The sequence below is a fragment of the Leptopilina boulardi genome, unplaced genomic scaffold, assembly GCF_019393585.1.
Source record: "Leptopilina boulardi isolate dan_hultmark-lab unplaced genomic scaffold, ZJU_Lbou_2.1 LbouV2_366, whole genome shotgun sequence".
Taxonomy (NCBI): domain Eukaryota; kingdom Metazoa; phylum Arthropoda; class Insecta; order Hymenoptera; family Figitidae; genus Leptopilina; species Leptopilina boulardi.
In genome coordinates this window covers 824,402-844,086 of record NW_026137936.1, presented here as the reverse complement: position 1 = coordinate 844,086, position 19,685 = coordinate 824,402, and the positions used below count along the sequence as shown (strand labels likewise).

Genomic DNA, 19,685 nt, shown 5'->3' with positions numbered 1-19,685 from the left:
TTTAACTCCTAACTCCCGGTGTCGTTAACTCCCTATTTTTTGTACTTTAAGCCTAAGTAAAACCACCATAGTTTTAGTAATGTATAGCACGTAAACATTAAACAGGCGCGAGGATTTTTGTATCACTAGCAAAATTTCATATTTCTTACATATTTTCTGATTTTATCTCTATTCTCTTTTTCAATAATTTTTATTTAATTTAATTATTATTTATTTATTAATTCAACATTATTATCTTATTACCATAATTATGTAATATTATACCAATTATCATTTTTTGATATAGTGCGATTTTTTAAAATTTCTTTTAACTGAATTATACGTACATTTTGTCAATTTTATATATTTTTTAATTTATAAAAGCGTTATAGTCAAGTGTGAAGAAATTAATTATAATTATTTTAATTACTCAATTTTCTTTCACAAATAGACATAAAAAAAATTCATAAAATTAAATCTCATGAAATATAGGCGTATTAATTCTTAGATTTTTTTATCAGAACAATATACCTAATCAGATTTTTTTTCGTATAGTTTTCAATTTATGATATCAAGTCTTACATAATTGCTCAAACTGTCTTATCTTCAATATTATAGAGATCGTAAAAAAAGTTTTGATTCTCGAAGTAGACAACAGCAAACATTTATAGATGTTTACTACTAAATTAATTTTAGAAGAAATATTAACTTATAATTGAAAAAACTTATTTATACTTTATATTCATGTAATATTGATGACTCCTTAAAAGTTATTGTAATATTCACTTTATGATTTTTATACTTAAATTATAAAATTGATATCTAAATTAATTTATAATAATTGTAATTAATTATTAAAAAATATAAATTCATAATTATTCATAAAATTTAAATTAAAAATTTTAATAAAACTTTTTTAAAATAATTTTTGGCAGAGACTGTCAAGAATCAACTATACCTTGATTGAAGTAAAGTTATGACAATTTTGATTAAATCATCCGGTCACAGTTTCAAACAATAATCATGTGACAGTTGTTTACTTTCATATAAGACAATAGTCGTCGAACTAGTTCATTACAATTCCGCGTTTTTATCACTTATTTTTTTTATATTTATTTTTTCAAATGCGTGTACTACATCCCACGGTTTTTGTAATTTTCTATTCAGGAGCCAATTATTGAATAAACGTAATGTACAATTACCATTTTTTTTTTATAATTATACCCGTTTATAGAAAAAGGCAGTGATTTTATAAATTTATTATTTTTTTTATATATAAAAGCAGTATAAAATTATAAAATTTAATTTTACTAATTTTACTATAATTATTATTTTTTTTTTTTTTTTTTGTCAATAAATTAATTTTTTACGAAAAGCAAAAAAAACTTATTCTATCAACAATGAAACAAATATTTTTAATACAAAAGTATTGTAGATTTATAAGAAAAGATTTCTATTAATGTCAAAGGAAATAATTTAATCACATGAAATATTTTCTACATATAGTGCGTTATTCATTTTGGTTCATTTGTTTTAATGTACTTCATTTGACAAAAGTTTATTATGTTTAAAATAAAATAAAATGCTAAATTTAAGAATATATTGAAAAATTTATAAAAATATTCTTATTTTAAGAGTAGATAACATTGAAATTAAATTAAATTGATTTCAGTGCCTTGAGACAGTAAAATTTTTTCCTCTCCATTTTATTTCGACTCGCTTTAGAATAATTTTTTTTTTTTTAATTGTATTTTAAGAATTAAATTTTAATCTTCAACCATATAATAAAACTGGAAATAAAAAATCTTACAACTTAATTTTCAATCAAGACCTCAATGTCTCTCTATATATATATAATAGACAAGAATTATTATTGACGCGCGGCAACTGTATGTTATTTTCTAAAACAACCATATGGATAATTGCTAGTATCGTGTAACCAGACCGCAAATTGTACAATAAAGGAGAGAGAGAGAAACTAATATATCTAAGGTGCACATTGTTGCAATGATTGCGCAAACAAAATCGTTTAGCGTTTATAAAGAACTGTGTAAGTGCATGGAAGGCAGCTCCGGCTTACAATGACATCACAACAGCCTCGTACTTGTATGTCACAAGGGCCCAATTTTTAAAAATAATAAATTTTTCTTTAACAATATTAATATTTTAAATAATTTAATTTAATATTAAATATTTTAACAATATTTGATATTTTTTCAAATATATTGTTAAAATTGTAAAATAAAACGTCAAGAAGGAAAGTTTTTGTTCATTCACAAAAAATTAAAAATATTTACATAAATTTTAATAATATTAATTAAATTAAATGATATATTTATGTTTATTAAATTAATTATTTAATTGAGCTGTCGGATCAAAGAAGGGCACATAATCCATTTGAATTACATTAGTTATGTGCCCTTCTTTGATCCGGCTGCTTAATTCATTAAAATTAAATTATCTATATTGTTTAAATTTGAAATAATTTAAATTATTGAAAATTTCCACTAATTTTTAGTCATTTTTCAATAAAACTTTAGTGAAAAAAGCAGGGACTGTCTCGGACACGAAATGTTGTTGAATTTTAAGAAAGTGTCCGTGTAGTGTCGCGACTCGACACGTTTGAAAACAATTAAAAGTATCGTGGCGAGACCCGACACTTTTAAAAATTTTCAAACGTATCGTGGCACGACCCGACACAGTTAAGAAATTCATAATTGTATCGTGGCGAAGCACGATACGTTTAGAAATTTGTAATCGTATCGTGGCAGGACTGGACACGTTTACGAAATTCTTAAAAGTATCGTGGCGCGACTAGACACATTAACAATTTGAGAATCGTATCGTATCATGACTTGCCACGACACGATAATTCTGCATAAATATGTCGTGTCGCATGAAAAAAAATTGTTCAATTAATTTAAACTTATCTATGATGTATTATCTATTATAATATAGTATATGGGCAAATCCACAGAACCGGCCGATTTTTACTTATCAAGATGAAAATTTTCCAAATAGCAAGCACACCTTTTATTTATGGTTTACTTTCTTTAAAATATATTCAAGAACAATTATCTTCTTGCGTGATTCATTTTATTTTAATGCCGTTTGAGTTAAAAGCCAAAAACGAAAATATTATTTTTCTTCTGGAAATTATAATTAAAAATGGCATTTCTTTGTTTTTTTTATATATTATTTGAAATATGTGCAAAACATTTTGAATAATAAAATATGATAAAATACAAATAATTAATTTTTTAATTATCAAAAATAAATTATTTATATTTTATCATATTTTATTATATATTTTATTTATTAGCATTTAATTTTTTATTTCTGTAAATTAAATTGTTTACTTACTAATTTTGATATTAACTATTTTAACCAACAAACTGACATTATTGACATCGATTTTGATATAACTTTGAAAATAAAACAAATGAAAGGATAATTCATTTTTCACGATTAACTAGTTAAATTTCGATAAATTTTTTTTTATTTTTAATTTTTAGACGTTATAAATTGAAAATATAATTTGGCGTTTGCATACAAGAATTATAATAATGTCTTTATATAATCACACATGTTTTCAACTCATCATATTTTATCCTGTAGTTGTGCTACTGAAAAAAGGCTAAGTTGAAAATGGTTCACGCTTAAACATAGAGTGATAATTATTGGAATATTTTCTTTAATTCTGATTGCACTCTATTCTATGATACATACATTTGTTCGTCTGTTCACAAGCAATAAGCTCCAATTTGAAAAATTCAAATCGAATAATCGCCGCAAAAGATATTTACAAAAATGTATAGACATTTCATTATTATAAAATAATGAGTAACGCTACTTTCAACGACTATCATTTCTTTTTATTTAAGAGCACATATTTTTTATTACTTTCAAAACATTCTTCAATAAGTAAACTATAATTCACCACAGTTTGGAATTGTTCGGATCTATGCCGAACAAGTTATACCTATAAGAATTAAAATTTATACCTGGAGTAACACCGTAAATTTCATTTTTTAAGTTACTTAATTCGATTTTATTTTTTATAAAAGACTAGAAGGTTCACATTTATTCAATTTTCTTATTTCAATAGGTTCTCAGAGATATTACAAAATGGTTGAAGTATGAAAATAATTAATATAATACTTCTAAAATAGAAAAATATGTGAGTAACATGAAATCGGCCGGTTCTGTGGATTTGCCCATATATGGAATAATAATAATACTAATAATAATATGCATACAAAATAATATACAATAATATATAATTTTTATATTATATTATATTATATTATATTATATTATATTATATTATATTATATTATATTATATTATATTATATTATATTATATTATATTATATTATATTATATTATATTATATTATATTATATTATATTATATTATATTATATTATATTATATTATATTATATTATATTATATTATATTATATTATATTATATTATATTATATTATATTATATTATATTATATTATATTATATTATATTATTTCCACGAATTTCTGTTTTCATCCTATACTGTTTATTTTCATGTATTTCTTTTTGTATTATCAACAACTTATTGTCTAGTATGTAAACAAACCACACTTAAAATTAAAAATAATTTTGTTCAATAAAATTAATAGATTAATTTAATTTATTAACATTTTAATATTATTATGATTTAAAGAATTGAAAAAAATGCAAGACTTGATTACGAATTCAATATCAGTTTTTTAAAATTCAAAATGGCGGATCCAATATACCGAATTAAAATAACTAAAAATGGGCAAATTCGTCTAAACCATGTTACCCAGGGGTTTTCGGGGTCGCTGATTACGAATCTGACATCAGTTTTTCAAAGTCCAAAATGGCGGATCCAATATGGCGGAAGACAAAATAAAAAATTAATCGGATTGTATTAAAAACCTATTACTCGGGGGTTTTCAGGGTCATTGATTACGAATTGTGACAAAAGTTTTTCAAAATTCAAAATGGCGGATCCAATATGGCGGACGACAAAATAAAAAATTAATCGGATTGGATTGAAACCGGTTACTGAGGGGTTTTCAGGGTCACTGATTACAAATGTAACATCAGTTTTTTAATATTCAAAATGGCGGATCTAATATGCTGAACAATTTTTTAAAAAGGATCGGATCTTTTGAAACTTGTTACTCGAGCGTTTTTTGGGACATTTTGAATTTTGAAAAACTTTTGTCACAATTCGTAATCAATGACCCTGAAAACCCCCGAGTAATAGGTTTTTAATACAATCCGATTAATTTTTTATTTTGTCTTCCGCCATATTGGATCCGCCATTTTGAACTTTGAAAAACTGATGTCAGATTCGTAATCAGCGACCCCAAAAACCCCTGGGTAACATGGTTTAGACGAATTTGCCCATTTTTAGTTATTTTGATTCGGTATATTGGATCCGCCATTTTGAATTTTAAAAAACTGATATTGAATTCGTAATCAAGTCTTGCATTTTTTTCAATTCTTTAAATCATAATAATATTAAAATGTTAATAAATTAAATTAATCTATTAATTTTATTGAACAAAATTATTTTTAATTTTAAGTGTGGTTTGTTTACATACTAGACAATAAGTTGTTGATAATACAAAAAGAAATACATGAAAATAAACAGTATAGGATGAAAACAGAAATTCGTGGAAATAATATAATATAATATAATATAATATAATATAATATAATATAATATAATATAATATAATATAATATAATATAATATAATATAATATAATATAATATAATATAATATAATATAATATAATATAATATAATATAATATAATATAATATAATATAAATTTAATAATTTACATTTGATATATATTCAATCTATATCTATTTTATTTTAATTTTATTTCTTGAAATGTTATTGAAGGATTAATAAACTGTCAAGATGTTGATCAACAAGTTTCATTGTATGCGACACGAAATTCATAATTATTTTTGTATTGTGTCGTGTAGTTTAGCCCCACGATACGATTCTCAAATTGTTAATGTGTCTAGTCGCGCCACGATACTTTTAAGAATTTCGTAAACGTGTCCAGTCCTGCCACGATACGATTACAAATTTCTAAACGTATCGTGCTTCGCCACGATACAATTATGAATTTCTTAACTGTGTCGGGTCGTGCCACGATACGTTTGAAAATTTTTAAAAGTGTCGGGTCTCGCCACGATACTTTTAATTGTTTTCAAACGTGTCGAGTCGCGACACTACACGGACACGACACAAATATTTCGAGACAGTCCCTGGAAAAAAGTATTACTGAAACAAATAGTAATACAGAGAAAAAACCTAGTCTCATTTTTGTTGCAACTCAAAATGAGCCAATGCTAAACGACATAGATAGTGGCGCCACCAACTTGACTAATTTAAAAATAAATATAACTAAATCAAATAGTAATATTTTACTAAAAATTAGTGAAATTTTTTTTACTTATTTTCAGTAAGTTTTCACTAAAACTTTAGTATAAAAATAAATCAAATAAATCAAAAAATTTTACTAAAAATTTCTACTAATTTGAATTAGTGAACGAATTCTCAATATTCAAATTGAATGGAGTAATTAAGTAACAAATAAAATTAAATGCTAAATTTAATTTTATTATTTTTTAAAACGAAAAAGGTTTGTTTGGGTCAACAAAAAAAATATGACTGCACAAAAATAAAAAAATTCTTTTTTTGTATTATCGCAAAGTCAAATGTATTTTCTCCTCTCTCTCCCTCTCTCTCTCATTCTCTCTCGCACACAAATGTTGAACACTTGCCACAGTGTACAGCTATTGTCATTTTTCTATCCTTGTCCCTTCCCATCCTGTCTTGATCTCATCTCCCTTGACGATCAACAGTAGGTTTTGAAAAGCCGCCCTCCATTTATTCAATGCATATAATATGTGTATATGGATCCTAAAAACCCACGTGTGCGGCAAACTTTGTGTGTCCTGTATAGACTGATTCAAGGCATTTCTTCCACTCCTGAACTATACATATCCATTGGTGGTCTGTGTCTGTCCTTTCGTATCTTTTAACGAGGCAGTTCGTTCGGTGTCGCATTATGCTACGGTCACAGTTCCGCAGAACACGAGTGTGTGTCCCCGTCAAGTCATCTGCTCCGAAAGAGCAGAAAACCACTTTTTCGCTTCACTTATGGTTTTACTAGTCGGATGTGATCTCGACAAAGATGGGAAAAGCATCCAGTAAACTAAAATCAAAACGCAGTCAAAGTTAGTAATCTCTCGATTCTTTCGTTGTAATTTAAAAAAAAAGAATATTATATAAATAAAAAAAAAAGTGATCTCGTAATGTGCAAGTGGTTCTTATTAATTTGCAATTCCGTGTCGCTAAATTGCTGATTGCTCGTTTACAAATATCTCGCGCCAGATGTCAATTAATTGCACGACGATGAAAATCACATTTTTCTTTTTTTCATTTTAAACTTTGTTTTCAATGAATTTGGTTAATAGTCGCACAAGAAGATGTGATGTGAAAAGTGATTTAAAAAAAAAAAAAAAAAAATTGTGCAAATTTGTGGGATTTTATTATTTTTTGTGATAAGTGCGGATTAAAAAAAAAATATATTACATGAAATGATAAAATTTTTATGGAAAAATTAAAATAATTTCTTTTCGTTTATGTTTTTCTTTTGAAAAAGAAAAATTGTCTTTGTATATATACGTGAAAAGTAATAATTGATTTAAATTTTTAATAATCGTAAAATAAAACAGTTTTTTCATTTTATAATTATTATATACAAGAAGCAAATACATTTTTTTTTCATATTTAATGAGGACTTAAAAAAAGTGTTTTACAACTAAATATAAAACATTATTTTATATTTATTTATTTATTATTAAATTAATGAGTTTTTCGAACGTTAAATATATAATATATTTATTTTTCTAATTATATAAAAATTTTTAATGCAAATGTTAACAATTTATTTGTGCATTTTAAAACAATTTTTTTAATATTTCTAACTTATATATGCAGTGAATTATTTTCAAGGACGTTTGTTTATGTTGTTTTTAAAACAAAAGTTGTTTGTCATCATCTTGTTTGAGATAAGAAACAAATTTTTTTAAATTTTCTAAAAAATAAAAATATTTTGCGATCTTATTTGTTCAGAGGCCTTCGCGTAACTCTGGCGGCGTATGCAATATATATATATATATATTGTTATTCTAGTCACGATTTTAGTACCCGCGTGAAATGCGTCATGAAAGGAAATTAAAGAAATTTTTCGAGTCCCTTTCTTTGCAAATATATTGTTCACTGAAGAAAATGTATTTTCGTGTATATTTTATATACTGCACAAAGTACAATATAGTTTATGCGATCTTAGAAACGTTATATATATATATTTCTCTTTTTAAAGGCAAATGTGCGTTTCGAATTGTAAATTTATTTAAATTGTTCAGGAATTAAGTAAAATAAAACCGGTTATTTATCTCATGGTGACAATTTTTTCATTGTCATTTTTAAAGATATATAATTTTATATTATATTTTCGAATTTATATCATTATTTTTTTCATTTGTTCGAGAACTCATTCCTCGTATTTAATACTATTATTATTAAATTTTTTAAAAATTCAAAATCAATTTCCTTGTATTTTTTTCAATAGAGTTAACTTTAACATATGTAAAAAAAATTATCAGCTCTGCTAATTTGAAACTTTTTATCAATATCCTGGGGAGTTTTTTGTATTTGATACACCACTGTACATACAGAGTTATCTCAGCATAATGTCGACCTTATCACCATCGCCAGATATTATGTTAACTGTATTTCGAAGAAATAGCATACTCACCTGAATCATGTTCCTATGATACTTTTTGTGTATTTTTTATAATAATTAAATCAAAATAATTGCCATCTCATTGAGAAATTATATTTTTTTTTTAAATTTATTTCTTAGTTATTTTGTTTTAAAATAATAATAATTGAGAAAACAACAGAGACACAATAGTATTAATTGAAAAAGAAAAAAAGAAAATAAAACTGAAATATTGGTAATTTTTGTTTTTGATAATAAAATAAAATAATTGAAAACAGTAAATAAATTGAAAAACTAAAATAATAGTAACAATCGAAAATAATAAAAGTAAGCTAAAGAGATATATTTAAAAATAAATTTTGCCGATTATTTCGTAGCTTATCAACAAACGTTTACAACTTGGCACAAGAATGTAGACCATTTTCAGTATATATATATATACATAAAAAAATTTCACTTTTTTTATTTTACAAAATTTAAAAATACAAAAAACGAAACTTTAATTCAAGAATGAATCTTTGTATGATAAACTCTTTCTTTCAAATACTGTGGCAGATGTTCAATATCGATTGAAGATAACAAATTTATGTTTGATAAAAGGCCTTTGTCATTCACGTATTTCTTGAATGTTAGATTGTTAAGAAAAACCCTGGAAAAAATGAGGTGAAAGGACAATTTAAAAATAGCATATTTAAAATTCTATAATATTCATTACGAAAATATATCAGAAATTTAATATAAGAAAAATAATAAATTTAATAAAAATTAATAAATATAAAAAAAAAATTTAATAAAAATTCAAAAAAATATAAAGAATGTCCATGATTTATAAATGACGAAAATTCTTAGAAAAAATAAATGACTATATATGTCAACGAATATATGAGGAAATAATTTTTTTATGAATCATTACAGGTATTGCATGGAGTTTCCGGTTTCCATCGATGGGGGCTCTTCAGAATTTGGGGACTAATAATCGCAAACGGAAACGAGATGACCTCTCTATTTCCGTGAATTGTAAGGACATGCGCCCAAACAGGCACACAGTTCATTTACAATCGGATGTTGTCAAATCTGAACTAATTATCACACCTCCGTATAATGAAAATGAATTTAAATTCAATGATCGGTGAGTAAATTCATGTTTGATATAATTTTAATCAAAATGAAAAAAATTCGATTATTTCATTCACCAAGGATAAAATTGATCAAAAAATTAAAAGTAACAAATCATTACACTGAGAAAAAAAATTTAGTGTTTGCAATTAAATTGTTTGGTTAGGCAATATTGGTTCTTGTAACCAAATTTTGGTTGGCTGAAACAAAGTCGTAGGGTTATCTCAACCAAACATTTGGTTAGATCAACAAAATTATTTGGTTGAACATTTTTAAATTCCAACCAAAATTTAGTTACGACAACAAAATAATTTGGTTAACACAACAAAATAGTTTGGTCTAAGAAACCAAATGATCGTTTGTTGTCCTAACCAAAATTTGGTTGCGACAACCAAATAATTTGATTCGCTCTCAGCTCATAGCTTAAGAGAACAGTTAGTTTAAATCTCTCACAAGGATGGGTAGTCCAGTGGTCAGAGCTCTCGACCTTCAGTTTTAAAACGAAGGTTCGATCCCAGTCGGAGATGAGATTTTTCAAAGTCCACAAATATTTCAATTGGATAAATATAAATTCAATGTTAAATTGATAAATAAATAATGAAATAAATAAAAAGAGATAAGGTAGAATAAAATTTTTAATTTTACAAAAAAACTGTTGGTTTCATCAACCAAACATTTTTGTTGACTTAACAAAAAAAATTTGGTTGAGCTAACCAAACATTTTTGTTATACCAACAAAAAACACTCAACCTAATTTTTTGGTTGACTCAAACAAATAGTTTGGTTGCTTAAATACCAACAAAATTTTTTTGTTGGCCCAACCAAATTTTGGTTGCTCTGACTAAACATTTTTCTCAGTGTTATAATTTAAAAAAAAACTAATTAAATAGTAATTAAAATGTTTTTTTCTTAAATTTACAAAACTACAAAAAATTGTTAAGTATATATAGAAAAATTTGAGAAAAATTAGTTTTAAAAAATTAATTTGAAAAAATAAGTTAAAAAAATTATTACAAATAAATTTTTAAAAATAGGTGTATGAATATATTTATTTTGTTATTATATAAATTTAGTAAATTAATTTTAATATGATTTAATTTAAAAATTTTTCTATTCGCGATGACTTTCGGTATTGTGTTGAAAATTTAGTTAAAAATTCTATATACATATATATGTATACATTGCGTGCAATTAAAATTAAACGTTCAATTAGGAAAGTTGCGTTAAAATTAAATTAGTCATTCTAAAAGAAAGTAAGTGAGTAGAGAGAAATGTCTGTTAATTAGAAATCTACTTTATACAATCCTAAATGAGAATTTTGACCTCTCTAATAATAAATTGCAAAAAGATGAAAAAAAAACCCCCCGCTTAAGTCAATTAATTATTGTATCTAAAATCAAAAAAAAATTTTTATAAAAGTGTTAAGTTAAACAAAAAGATTTACTATTATTTGAATAGTAATTTTGAGCCGACATTTCCATTTATAGAAATTTGAAACTAGTGAATATATATAAAGTAAGGTGTGACGTCACTTTGTAACTCACGTCTTTAAAACTATACAGAGCGAGAGTATAATGGAACCGCTTGAGTATAGACCGAACCGGTTTCTCTTGATCTTTACCATCAAAAAGTTAACTTCACTCGTATATGAACAAGAGTCTATGATTTCAAGATTCTTCAGAATAAAAAGGGTTGACTGACGTAAAAGGGATGGTAGCAATGCTTTAAAAGCAGTTACTGTACACACATTTCTATTAATTATGTCACTTGAGAAAAAAAAATAACAACGAGATCAAAAGAATGGTTTTTCTTTCTTTATTTGTTTCAAGTGAAAATCATAATGCAAACATAACAATATCTTTGGAATATTAATTAATTTCTTTAAATATGGAAAAAAATATTTAATCTAAAATTATTTAAAAAAATATTTTTTTAAAATTAAATTAATAATAAATATAAATTTAAAAACGTCCTTTCTATTAATTATATTGCACAATACCATTACACTTTATGATGTAATGAAGATGAATTAGACTTTTCAATTGATTCCAAACATATACAATCCTTCTAGGAACAGAAATTGAACTCTTGAGAAAAAAGGGGGCAAAGATACGAATCATTTGTGATTATTACTGATTCCATCGCTCTAATAAAATAGAATTGAAAGCCTCGTCCGATTACAGGAATATAAACCCATAGTGAATATCAGCTACCCACATCTATCTTTCACTCTATTTAATTCTAGATTCCAGTTCTCATGGTTGTAAAAATGTGGGAGTCCTTTATAAGAGAGGAGGAAAAAAAAAGAAACTTTAAAATATCTTATACACTACGCAACTCATCCTCTTCAATATTATTTTTCTGAAAAAAAAATTCTTTTCCCAATGTCTTGTGTACAATTATAAAATTATTTACAACTAGATTTTTTAAAAAAATTTTATTACTAGCATAAATTTTACATATATTTATAGTTTTTATAATGATGTATTTGACTTTTGCAAGCAAATAATTTCTTTTTCTAACAACACTTAAAGATTACAGCTGCTTATAGTCATGATAAATTGTCGATCAAGATATTCGTTTTTATTTATATACATATATATATACATAAAATCTGTTGTTTCCAAGAAAATGCACCCGCGGCATTCCATGCTCCGTTAGACTGCCCAAGGCGCATACCACAAATGCGAACAAGCGAGATGTACAATCATTGGAGATACTTCTAAGATGTGTGTATAACTATATGCAATATAAATGAAAAATTTTCATATACAGATATGTATATATGTATATATATGCATATATATATGTCTCAGTATAGCAATTGCAACGCGTTAAATTTGCCATCACGCCTTTTACGAAGCTATATAAAAGCCAGTAAAGCGGACATTTATCCAGCTGATGAAGCGACCTCCTTTGATGTAGACACACCGTCTCTTTACAAACTATTTTCAATTAAATTGTTTTTTCCATTCATTATTATTTAGCTGATCAATAAATTTATTACAAAAGATTTTGCCGAAATATACAAAAAAATAACATTAAATGAAACTTATGTTGAAATTTGCAATTCTATTTAATTGATAACGAAAACATTTCGGGAAAATTGATTGAAAAAAAATTTCTGACAAATTTTTCTATATCTATACATTTTTTTTACTCCTGGAACTTTTTATGATTATTATATATCCAAAGAAATTTTTATTTGAGACAAAATTTATTTAAATCAAATAAAAATATATTTTGACACCCCCGTCGATAAAATATTTATACAAACTTCTACACCTAGAGAAAAGATTTCTTTGATTTAAAAAAAAAACCAATTTCTTCGACTTGTTTTCTTTCATTCAAAATAAAATTTTCTTTGAAACAAAAAAAGCTTCTTAGTTTCAAAGAAACTGTCTTTGAATAAAAGAAATTTGTCCATTAAATCAAAGAAATTCTAACATTTATATATATAGGATCAAAGAAACATTTATTTGAATTAAATAAAAAATTTCTTTGAATAATTTTTTTTCAATCAAAGATAATTTGTTTGAAACAAAACAAATATATCTTCTTGAAGTTTGCAACTTTTATAATCAACGATTAGAAAACAAATTTTTTATAAAATTAAAAATTGCAAAAATTGTCTAAAAAAATTGTTTTTTAAAATTTGTTGATGAATAAATACAAGAAATATTTTTGAGACAAAAATTCATAGAATTTTTCATTAAAAAAAAAAAAAAAAAAAAATATATTTCTTTAAAAATTGTTTATCATATAAACATTGTGGTATCTTTTTTCTCTGGGTCATTTTTTTCCAAAACAAAAACAAAATTTCATATTCACTCTTTTCAGGTAAGAAAGACACTGTATAAATCTTTACTAAAAATAAAAAAAGAACGTCTTAAAAAATGTCTAGGGCAATTTTTCTTTTTTTTATGACAAAAATAGCAACCTTTCAACATCATATATAAGAGTATATAACTTTTCGCGGGTAACCCTCGTGTTGCTTCATAACTAGCAATATCACCCACATGAATAGGCGCACACTGAAATGTATAAGTCTCTTTCATTCAAGTCTAAAGGGTCTCTCCGCTCTGTCAGAACCGGCCGGCAAAAATGAAAAAAAAAAAAAAAAAGTGCACGTGCACGCGCGTGCATCTTATATATATATACATACTCTCCCTTATCGAACAGTGTCTCACGATACGCAAGCGCACCATCAACCCCCATTACAACCCCCCATAAATATACCCTTCTCTACAGTTTGAGATCAATAACTTTCTTTCCACATATAACCATCGCACATCGTGAATCACGGTTAAAGTGTCAAGAATGAAGGCTATATCCTACTTGACGACGAATCTAAGACGTGTATTAAAAAAGGAATTTCTCACCGTGACTAAATACATATCGAGTTCACCGCACGATGAGTGATCATTTTAAACGTCCTCCCCCAAAAAAGAGAAACGAGAACCGGCAACTTGACGCAAGCGTATACACAATGTGTGAATAACAAAGACAGACACTTAAATTCAGTGAAGTATATATGAACTCTTTATTCCAAAAATAAGGAATTCACTTGTCTATATTAAAAAAAAAAAAAAAATTTATTACCTTCTTTTATTTAATCAACAAATCTAATAATTATCAACTTTCGTTTTTTTTTTTTAACACACTATTAATCAAGTGAAAAATTTTACAATTCAATGTGTGAAATTGCAAATTTTATTTTCGAAATGAAATATATTCTTTAATTATATTTGGAAATTGATGCATTCTGATTATTCGTGGCTCGATCGAGGTGAATGTTTCGCGCCTTGAGAATATTACGTCCCTGATAGTCGCGAGGGCTCGTGGAATATGAACATGGTTCAGTAGGGCGCGCGCGCTCGTCGAGAGCCGTGGTCAAACCCTATCCTCTTCTTTTTATTGTTTTCTTGACAGGGCGTGATAGTAATACTACTACTACCCTTCCATTTCAATAAAATTCCATTGTCATTGAAAATTTTTCTAATTATTAATTTTCGTAAAAGCCAAACGCAATAATCAACGTCAACAGTCGTGATGAGTGTGCCGTGTGGTACCGGTGATACTATTTTATACTCGTAGAATCACCGGGGCGGAGAACAAGGAGGAGGAGGAGGAGAAGGACCAAAAGGTGAAGGAACAAGAAAAAAAAGAGGGGCACGACGCATGCCTTTTTCGATCAAGACCCTTGCCAAAAAGGCCTGAGGAAAATAACAATTCAAAAATGGTAATTCTTAATCTTCACTAATCTATTATAAAAATATATATATATATATACAGTGATCATCAAGAATTTTGTGCATTCAAAAATTTACTTCTCGATGTTAATCATAAAAGTTGCTCATCATCCTTAGGTGATGATCCACGATTATTCTCCTTTATGATGATTGTACCATTTACAATGGTATATTATATTATATTACTGCGTGTAATATAATATTGACATTACTGCATTTAATACTCTTACAGTAGTAATTCAATAATAATTTAAATGTAACAAATTTTAATTTACTTCTTCTAAATGAACAAAGGGAAAACAATCAATAACATTACAGGTATTATTCTAAGGTGTCAGAATATATATACCTATATATATCCTATATTCCTTAGGGTGTCAACCTCTTGTAGAATTTCTTTAACCTGAGAGGATTTTCATGCCTAGCTAATAAATCCAGTTTCCGATACCGAGTTGAGAGAAAATAAACTTTTACGCGATAATTATATACCGTAGAACGAAGACATAGACGGAGGAAGGCATCACAGTGGGCGTAAAGGTAGCTCTTCAATCAATTACTCAAAACCTAAGGGAACTGAGAATTTTAAACCAGTTTTCTTTTCATAATTAAACATAAAAGGATTTTTAAAATAGAATAACTTTTTTATTCTAATAATAATGAAACAAAGGAATCATTCCATAGTTTATTATATAAAAATTTATATTATTATTTATTACCAATATAAACTATTATCATCATCATATATATATATATCATCCTAAAATTCTTCGTACATTTTTGATAATTTGTCTCTTTCATATATAAAAAAAAAATTCGTTCCATTTGTGACTTGTATGAAAAGCACAAGTGACGCACGTGACTCATGACAAAAGTATGGGTTGTCCCTCTTTCCCCAAATCCTGAATATAAACCACTGTCATTTTTTACAATATGAGCGCACGCACTTTCAGTTCAGAAAAAAAGAACATTCCACGGTTGTTGATTATAAGAAAGTCGGAAGCTTTGCGGTATATTATTATATGTATATATCTTTTAGTCAAGGTTGCATTCATTGAACCGATCTTTTAACACAAACTCTCTTTCTCTGTCTCTTCACTATTGATTGATATAATTACGAAACGAGTGTCTTAAATACATCAACAATTATAGATTTGTCTTTAATTATTATTTATGTTATTCTTCATGAATGGTGATTTAACGCATTGCATTCATTAAAAAAATAAAACGAGGGTCTGGTTCAAATAATAATACGATTGCTACTCCACAGAATCACAGAGAAAGTTAAGTGTTTGTAAAAATCTCGAGCTTTGCCTATCGAGTATGTTTGTAGTTAACTATTCGTCCACCAGAGGCTGTACACTCTTCATTTGTGCTTGTTTTCTCGCGTACGGTCAATTTTTGATTCATCTGCTAGTTATTTTTTGTATTAAATTGAATTTTTAGAAAAGTGTTAGAAAATTAATAGCAAATTAAGTTAGTAGAATAAGTAATAGAATTTAGAGTACACTTGATTACTGAATAAAGAAGAAAATCGAGTCTTAATCTAAGTCAAACATTTTTTTTTTTATATTCTAGATAATTGAAAAACTAGAATAGAAACTTTATTCCAGGATCAGTCTGAAGAAACATTACGTAAACTATTGGAAAGGGAACTCCGGCTGCTCGATCCTCGAGATTTGCGCTCTCATGCCTGGTACCATGGCAGCACACTTCGAGGAGGTCGCAAAGGGGCTGAAGCTGAAGTACCAAACGAGGGTGACTTCCTAGTTCGAGACTGTGCATCTCAACCCGGCAACTACGTTCTCACTGTGCGTTGTAAGGGGCAAGCTCTTCATTTCGTTATCAACAAAGTACGAACATCTTTTTCCCACAGACTCTATATTTATGGAGACAATATTTATTTATTTCGAGACATCCTTTTTTTCACAAAACCCCATTTTCTTTCTTTTCAAGGTTGTCCTTCAACCAGAAACTGTTTACGAACGAGCACAATATCAATTCGAGGATGAAGCCTTTGATACCGTCGCTGACTTGATAACATTCTATGTTGGTAGTGGTAGGCCAATAAGTCAAGCAAGTGGAGCCAGAATTATTAATCCAAGACCAAGATCCGCACCTATTACTTGTGTTCCTCAAGGGAATCATTGTTCTAGTCCCTCCTCCTCCTCCTCCCTGTCGACAAGTTCTCCGCCACGACTACCTAGAAAACAACAACGAAGCCATTCCCTAACACCTCAACAGCACACCCTCGATCATTCCAAACTTCCCAACACTAAAAATTCATCTATACAATCAAGCACCTTACCACGAATACCCCAAATACAAAATCAATCACCCTCCTGCTCACTTTCATTGGGACGACAAAAAATCACCAGGGTCATTTCTGATCCAATAATTCAACATCCCCAACAATCATTTCTTCAACAACAATCAAATTCTCAACAACATCAATTGAATCATCATCAATTACCAGCATCGTCAATACAACAACAATCGAATCAAAATCATCTTCAATTGGCAAATCAAAAAATACCAACACCACCGCCAAAACCACCTCGAATTCCCTATACTCCGAATCACCTCAATCATCTCAATCATCATCATCATAATCTACATCATCATCATCACCATCATGGTTATCAAGCGTCGGGCAGCGACAGTGGTAACGGATCTGGTGACAGTGAATTTGAAAATAATTCCGGTAGTCAAACATCATCGGCACCAATCAAAGGCGTTGTCATTCGAAGTCATTATAATGTGAATGAAGGCGCTAACGGTAATACAAGCGAATATGAACTCTCAACTGAAGAGCAACTTGTGGTGGCGGCACCGACTCTGGAAATAGCAACTGCTCTTGACCTCGAGGGTTTCACGACACTGTTGCTCCCGGCTGGTGAGCATCGACCTCTGGACCCAACGGCACTGAGAGGCGTTTCTGGAATGTTGCATGACTCGGCGCCAAGGGTACTTGCCTCGCACCTCACGAGAATTGACCTTGAGATAGCGTTAAACGCTGGTATGGGAAGTCGTGGTGGATTAAGTGGATTGGAATTAGCGACACTGCCTCATGGTCGTCAGGCGAGATTAGATCTCATTGAGAGATCAGAGTGTATGAAATTATTGGTGGCTGTGACAGTATTGGCTGGTGCAAATGCAATTGAACGTGCAACAACAATCAGCAAATGGATTAAAGTTGCAATTGATACAAAAACTGCCCTTGGAAATCTCTATGGATTTTGTAGTATTATGTTGGGTCTCTGTTTGCCCCAAATTCAAAAACTTGCCAACACTTGGCATTTATTGCGACAGAAATATACTGATGAGGCTTTTAGTTTTGAGGCAAAACTCAGGCCCACCTTGAGGGCAATGAACGAATGCAATAATCCCCAGGCACCAAATACCACACTTCCACATTTACTGCCTATCGCTCTATTGGGTGAACGTGGACTTGAGGATATTCTAGGTAATGTGTTTCATACTTATTCAAACTTTATTAGTCACACGGTTAATAGAAAATTTTATTTCTAGAGAAGTTTAAAATTGAGATAATCTTCAAAGTATAAGATAGATTTTAAATTCAACTGAAACTTATTTGAAAATAAAAATTTCTAATTATAAATTTATGAAGAACGGGAAATTTAGACTCTTTTTGGAGCTTTAACATATAAATAAAGCTTTGTCTTAAATTCAAATTCAGCGATCCCAGAAATCCACAAACAAATTTTAAATAAGTTCACCATATTGGATCAAAGTTAGAATCATTAACAAAGTTTAGAAATGAACAATTTTTTTTTCAATTTAAATTTTGTTCGACATTTTTATTTTTCTTTAAATCTGACAACAAATTTGGATTCAGCGATTCCATAAACCTTTGAATAAACATTTTTAAATAAATAAGTAAACTTTCAGATCTCGAATTGTACGACTTTTTGGAATTTTTTCCTAGCATTGTCTGATTCAAATTTTTTTTTTACCATTTGCCGAAATTCTTAATTTAAATAATCTTGTTAAAGAAATTATTAACTTACACTGACAAAACAGTCTATTAAAGTTAAAAGTAATTCGTTTTACATAAAAATATTCCTTTTATCATAAAAGGATCAACTTTAAAATCTTAAAGTGCATCCTAGGCCTGAATTTGGAAAAATGTTGGTTTTCATATTTATTAGGTACGCATAAAAGAAGTTTGCTGTGGCAGCGAGTTTTTTGCTGATATAACAAAATATGGTCGTTGATATAGGGACAGAGAACAATTTTGCTGTTATAGTGAACTTTTTGCTGCCATAGCAAAATTGTTCGCTATCCTAGAAAATATTTGCAATTAATGTAGGAAATTTTGACTGCAAAATCCAGTTTCCTACTGCAACGAATTAATTTCTTTACGTTTTAATATTATTTCCCTATTTCTCAAACGTTTTGGTACACCGTATCAAAGAAGAAAAAACAAATTTTTGTATAATTTTGCATATTTTTAAAAAAATTAGAATACCATTTAATCTTTGCTCAACA

At 27.8% G+C, this 19,685-nt stretch overlaps 1 protein-coding gene across 3 annotated transcripts in view; it reads left to right on the top strand.

Annotated features, from left to right (window-relative positions):
• LOC127286919 (SH2 domain-containing protein 3C) overlaps positions 1–19,685 on the top strand; it is a 120,215-nt gene that overhangs the window by 98,524 nt on the left and 2,006 nt on the right. Inside the window, exons 1-5 of one of the 3 annotated variants that reach the window (XM_051313568.1) lie at positions 2,046–2,085; positions 9,724–9,937; positions 15,022–15,166; positions 16,787–17,026; positions 17,130–18,639. In XM_051313568.1, the coding sequence (XP_051169525.1) occupies positions 2,061–2,085; positions 9,724–9,937; positions 15,022–15,166; positions 16,787–17,026; positions 17,130–18,639 (2,134 nt within the window). In that variant the 5' untranslated portion in view covers positions 2,046–2,060. Of the gene's footprint in view, positions 1–2,045; positions 2,086–6,852; positions 7,256–9,723; positions 9,938–15,021; positions 15,167–16,786; positions 17,027–17,129; positions 18,640–19,685 lie in introns of those variants that run through there. The other 2 variants (XM_051313567.1, XM_051313569.1) reach the window with 2 other exon arrangements.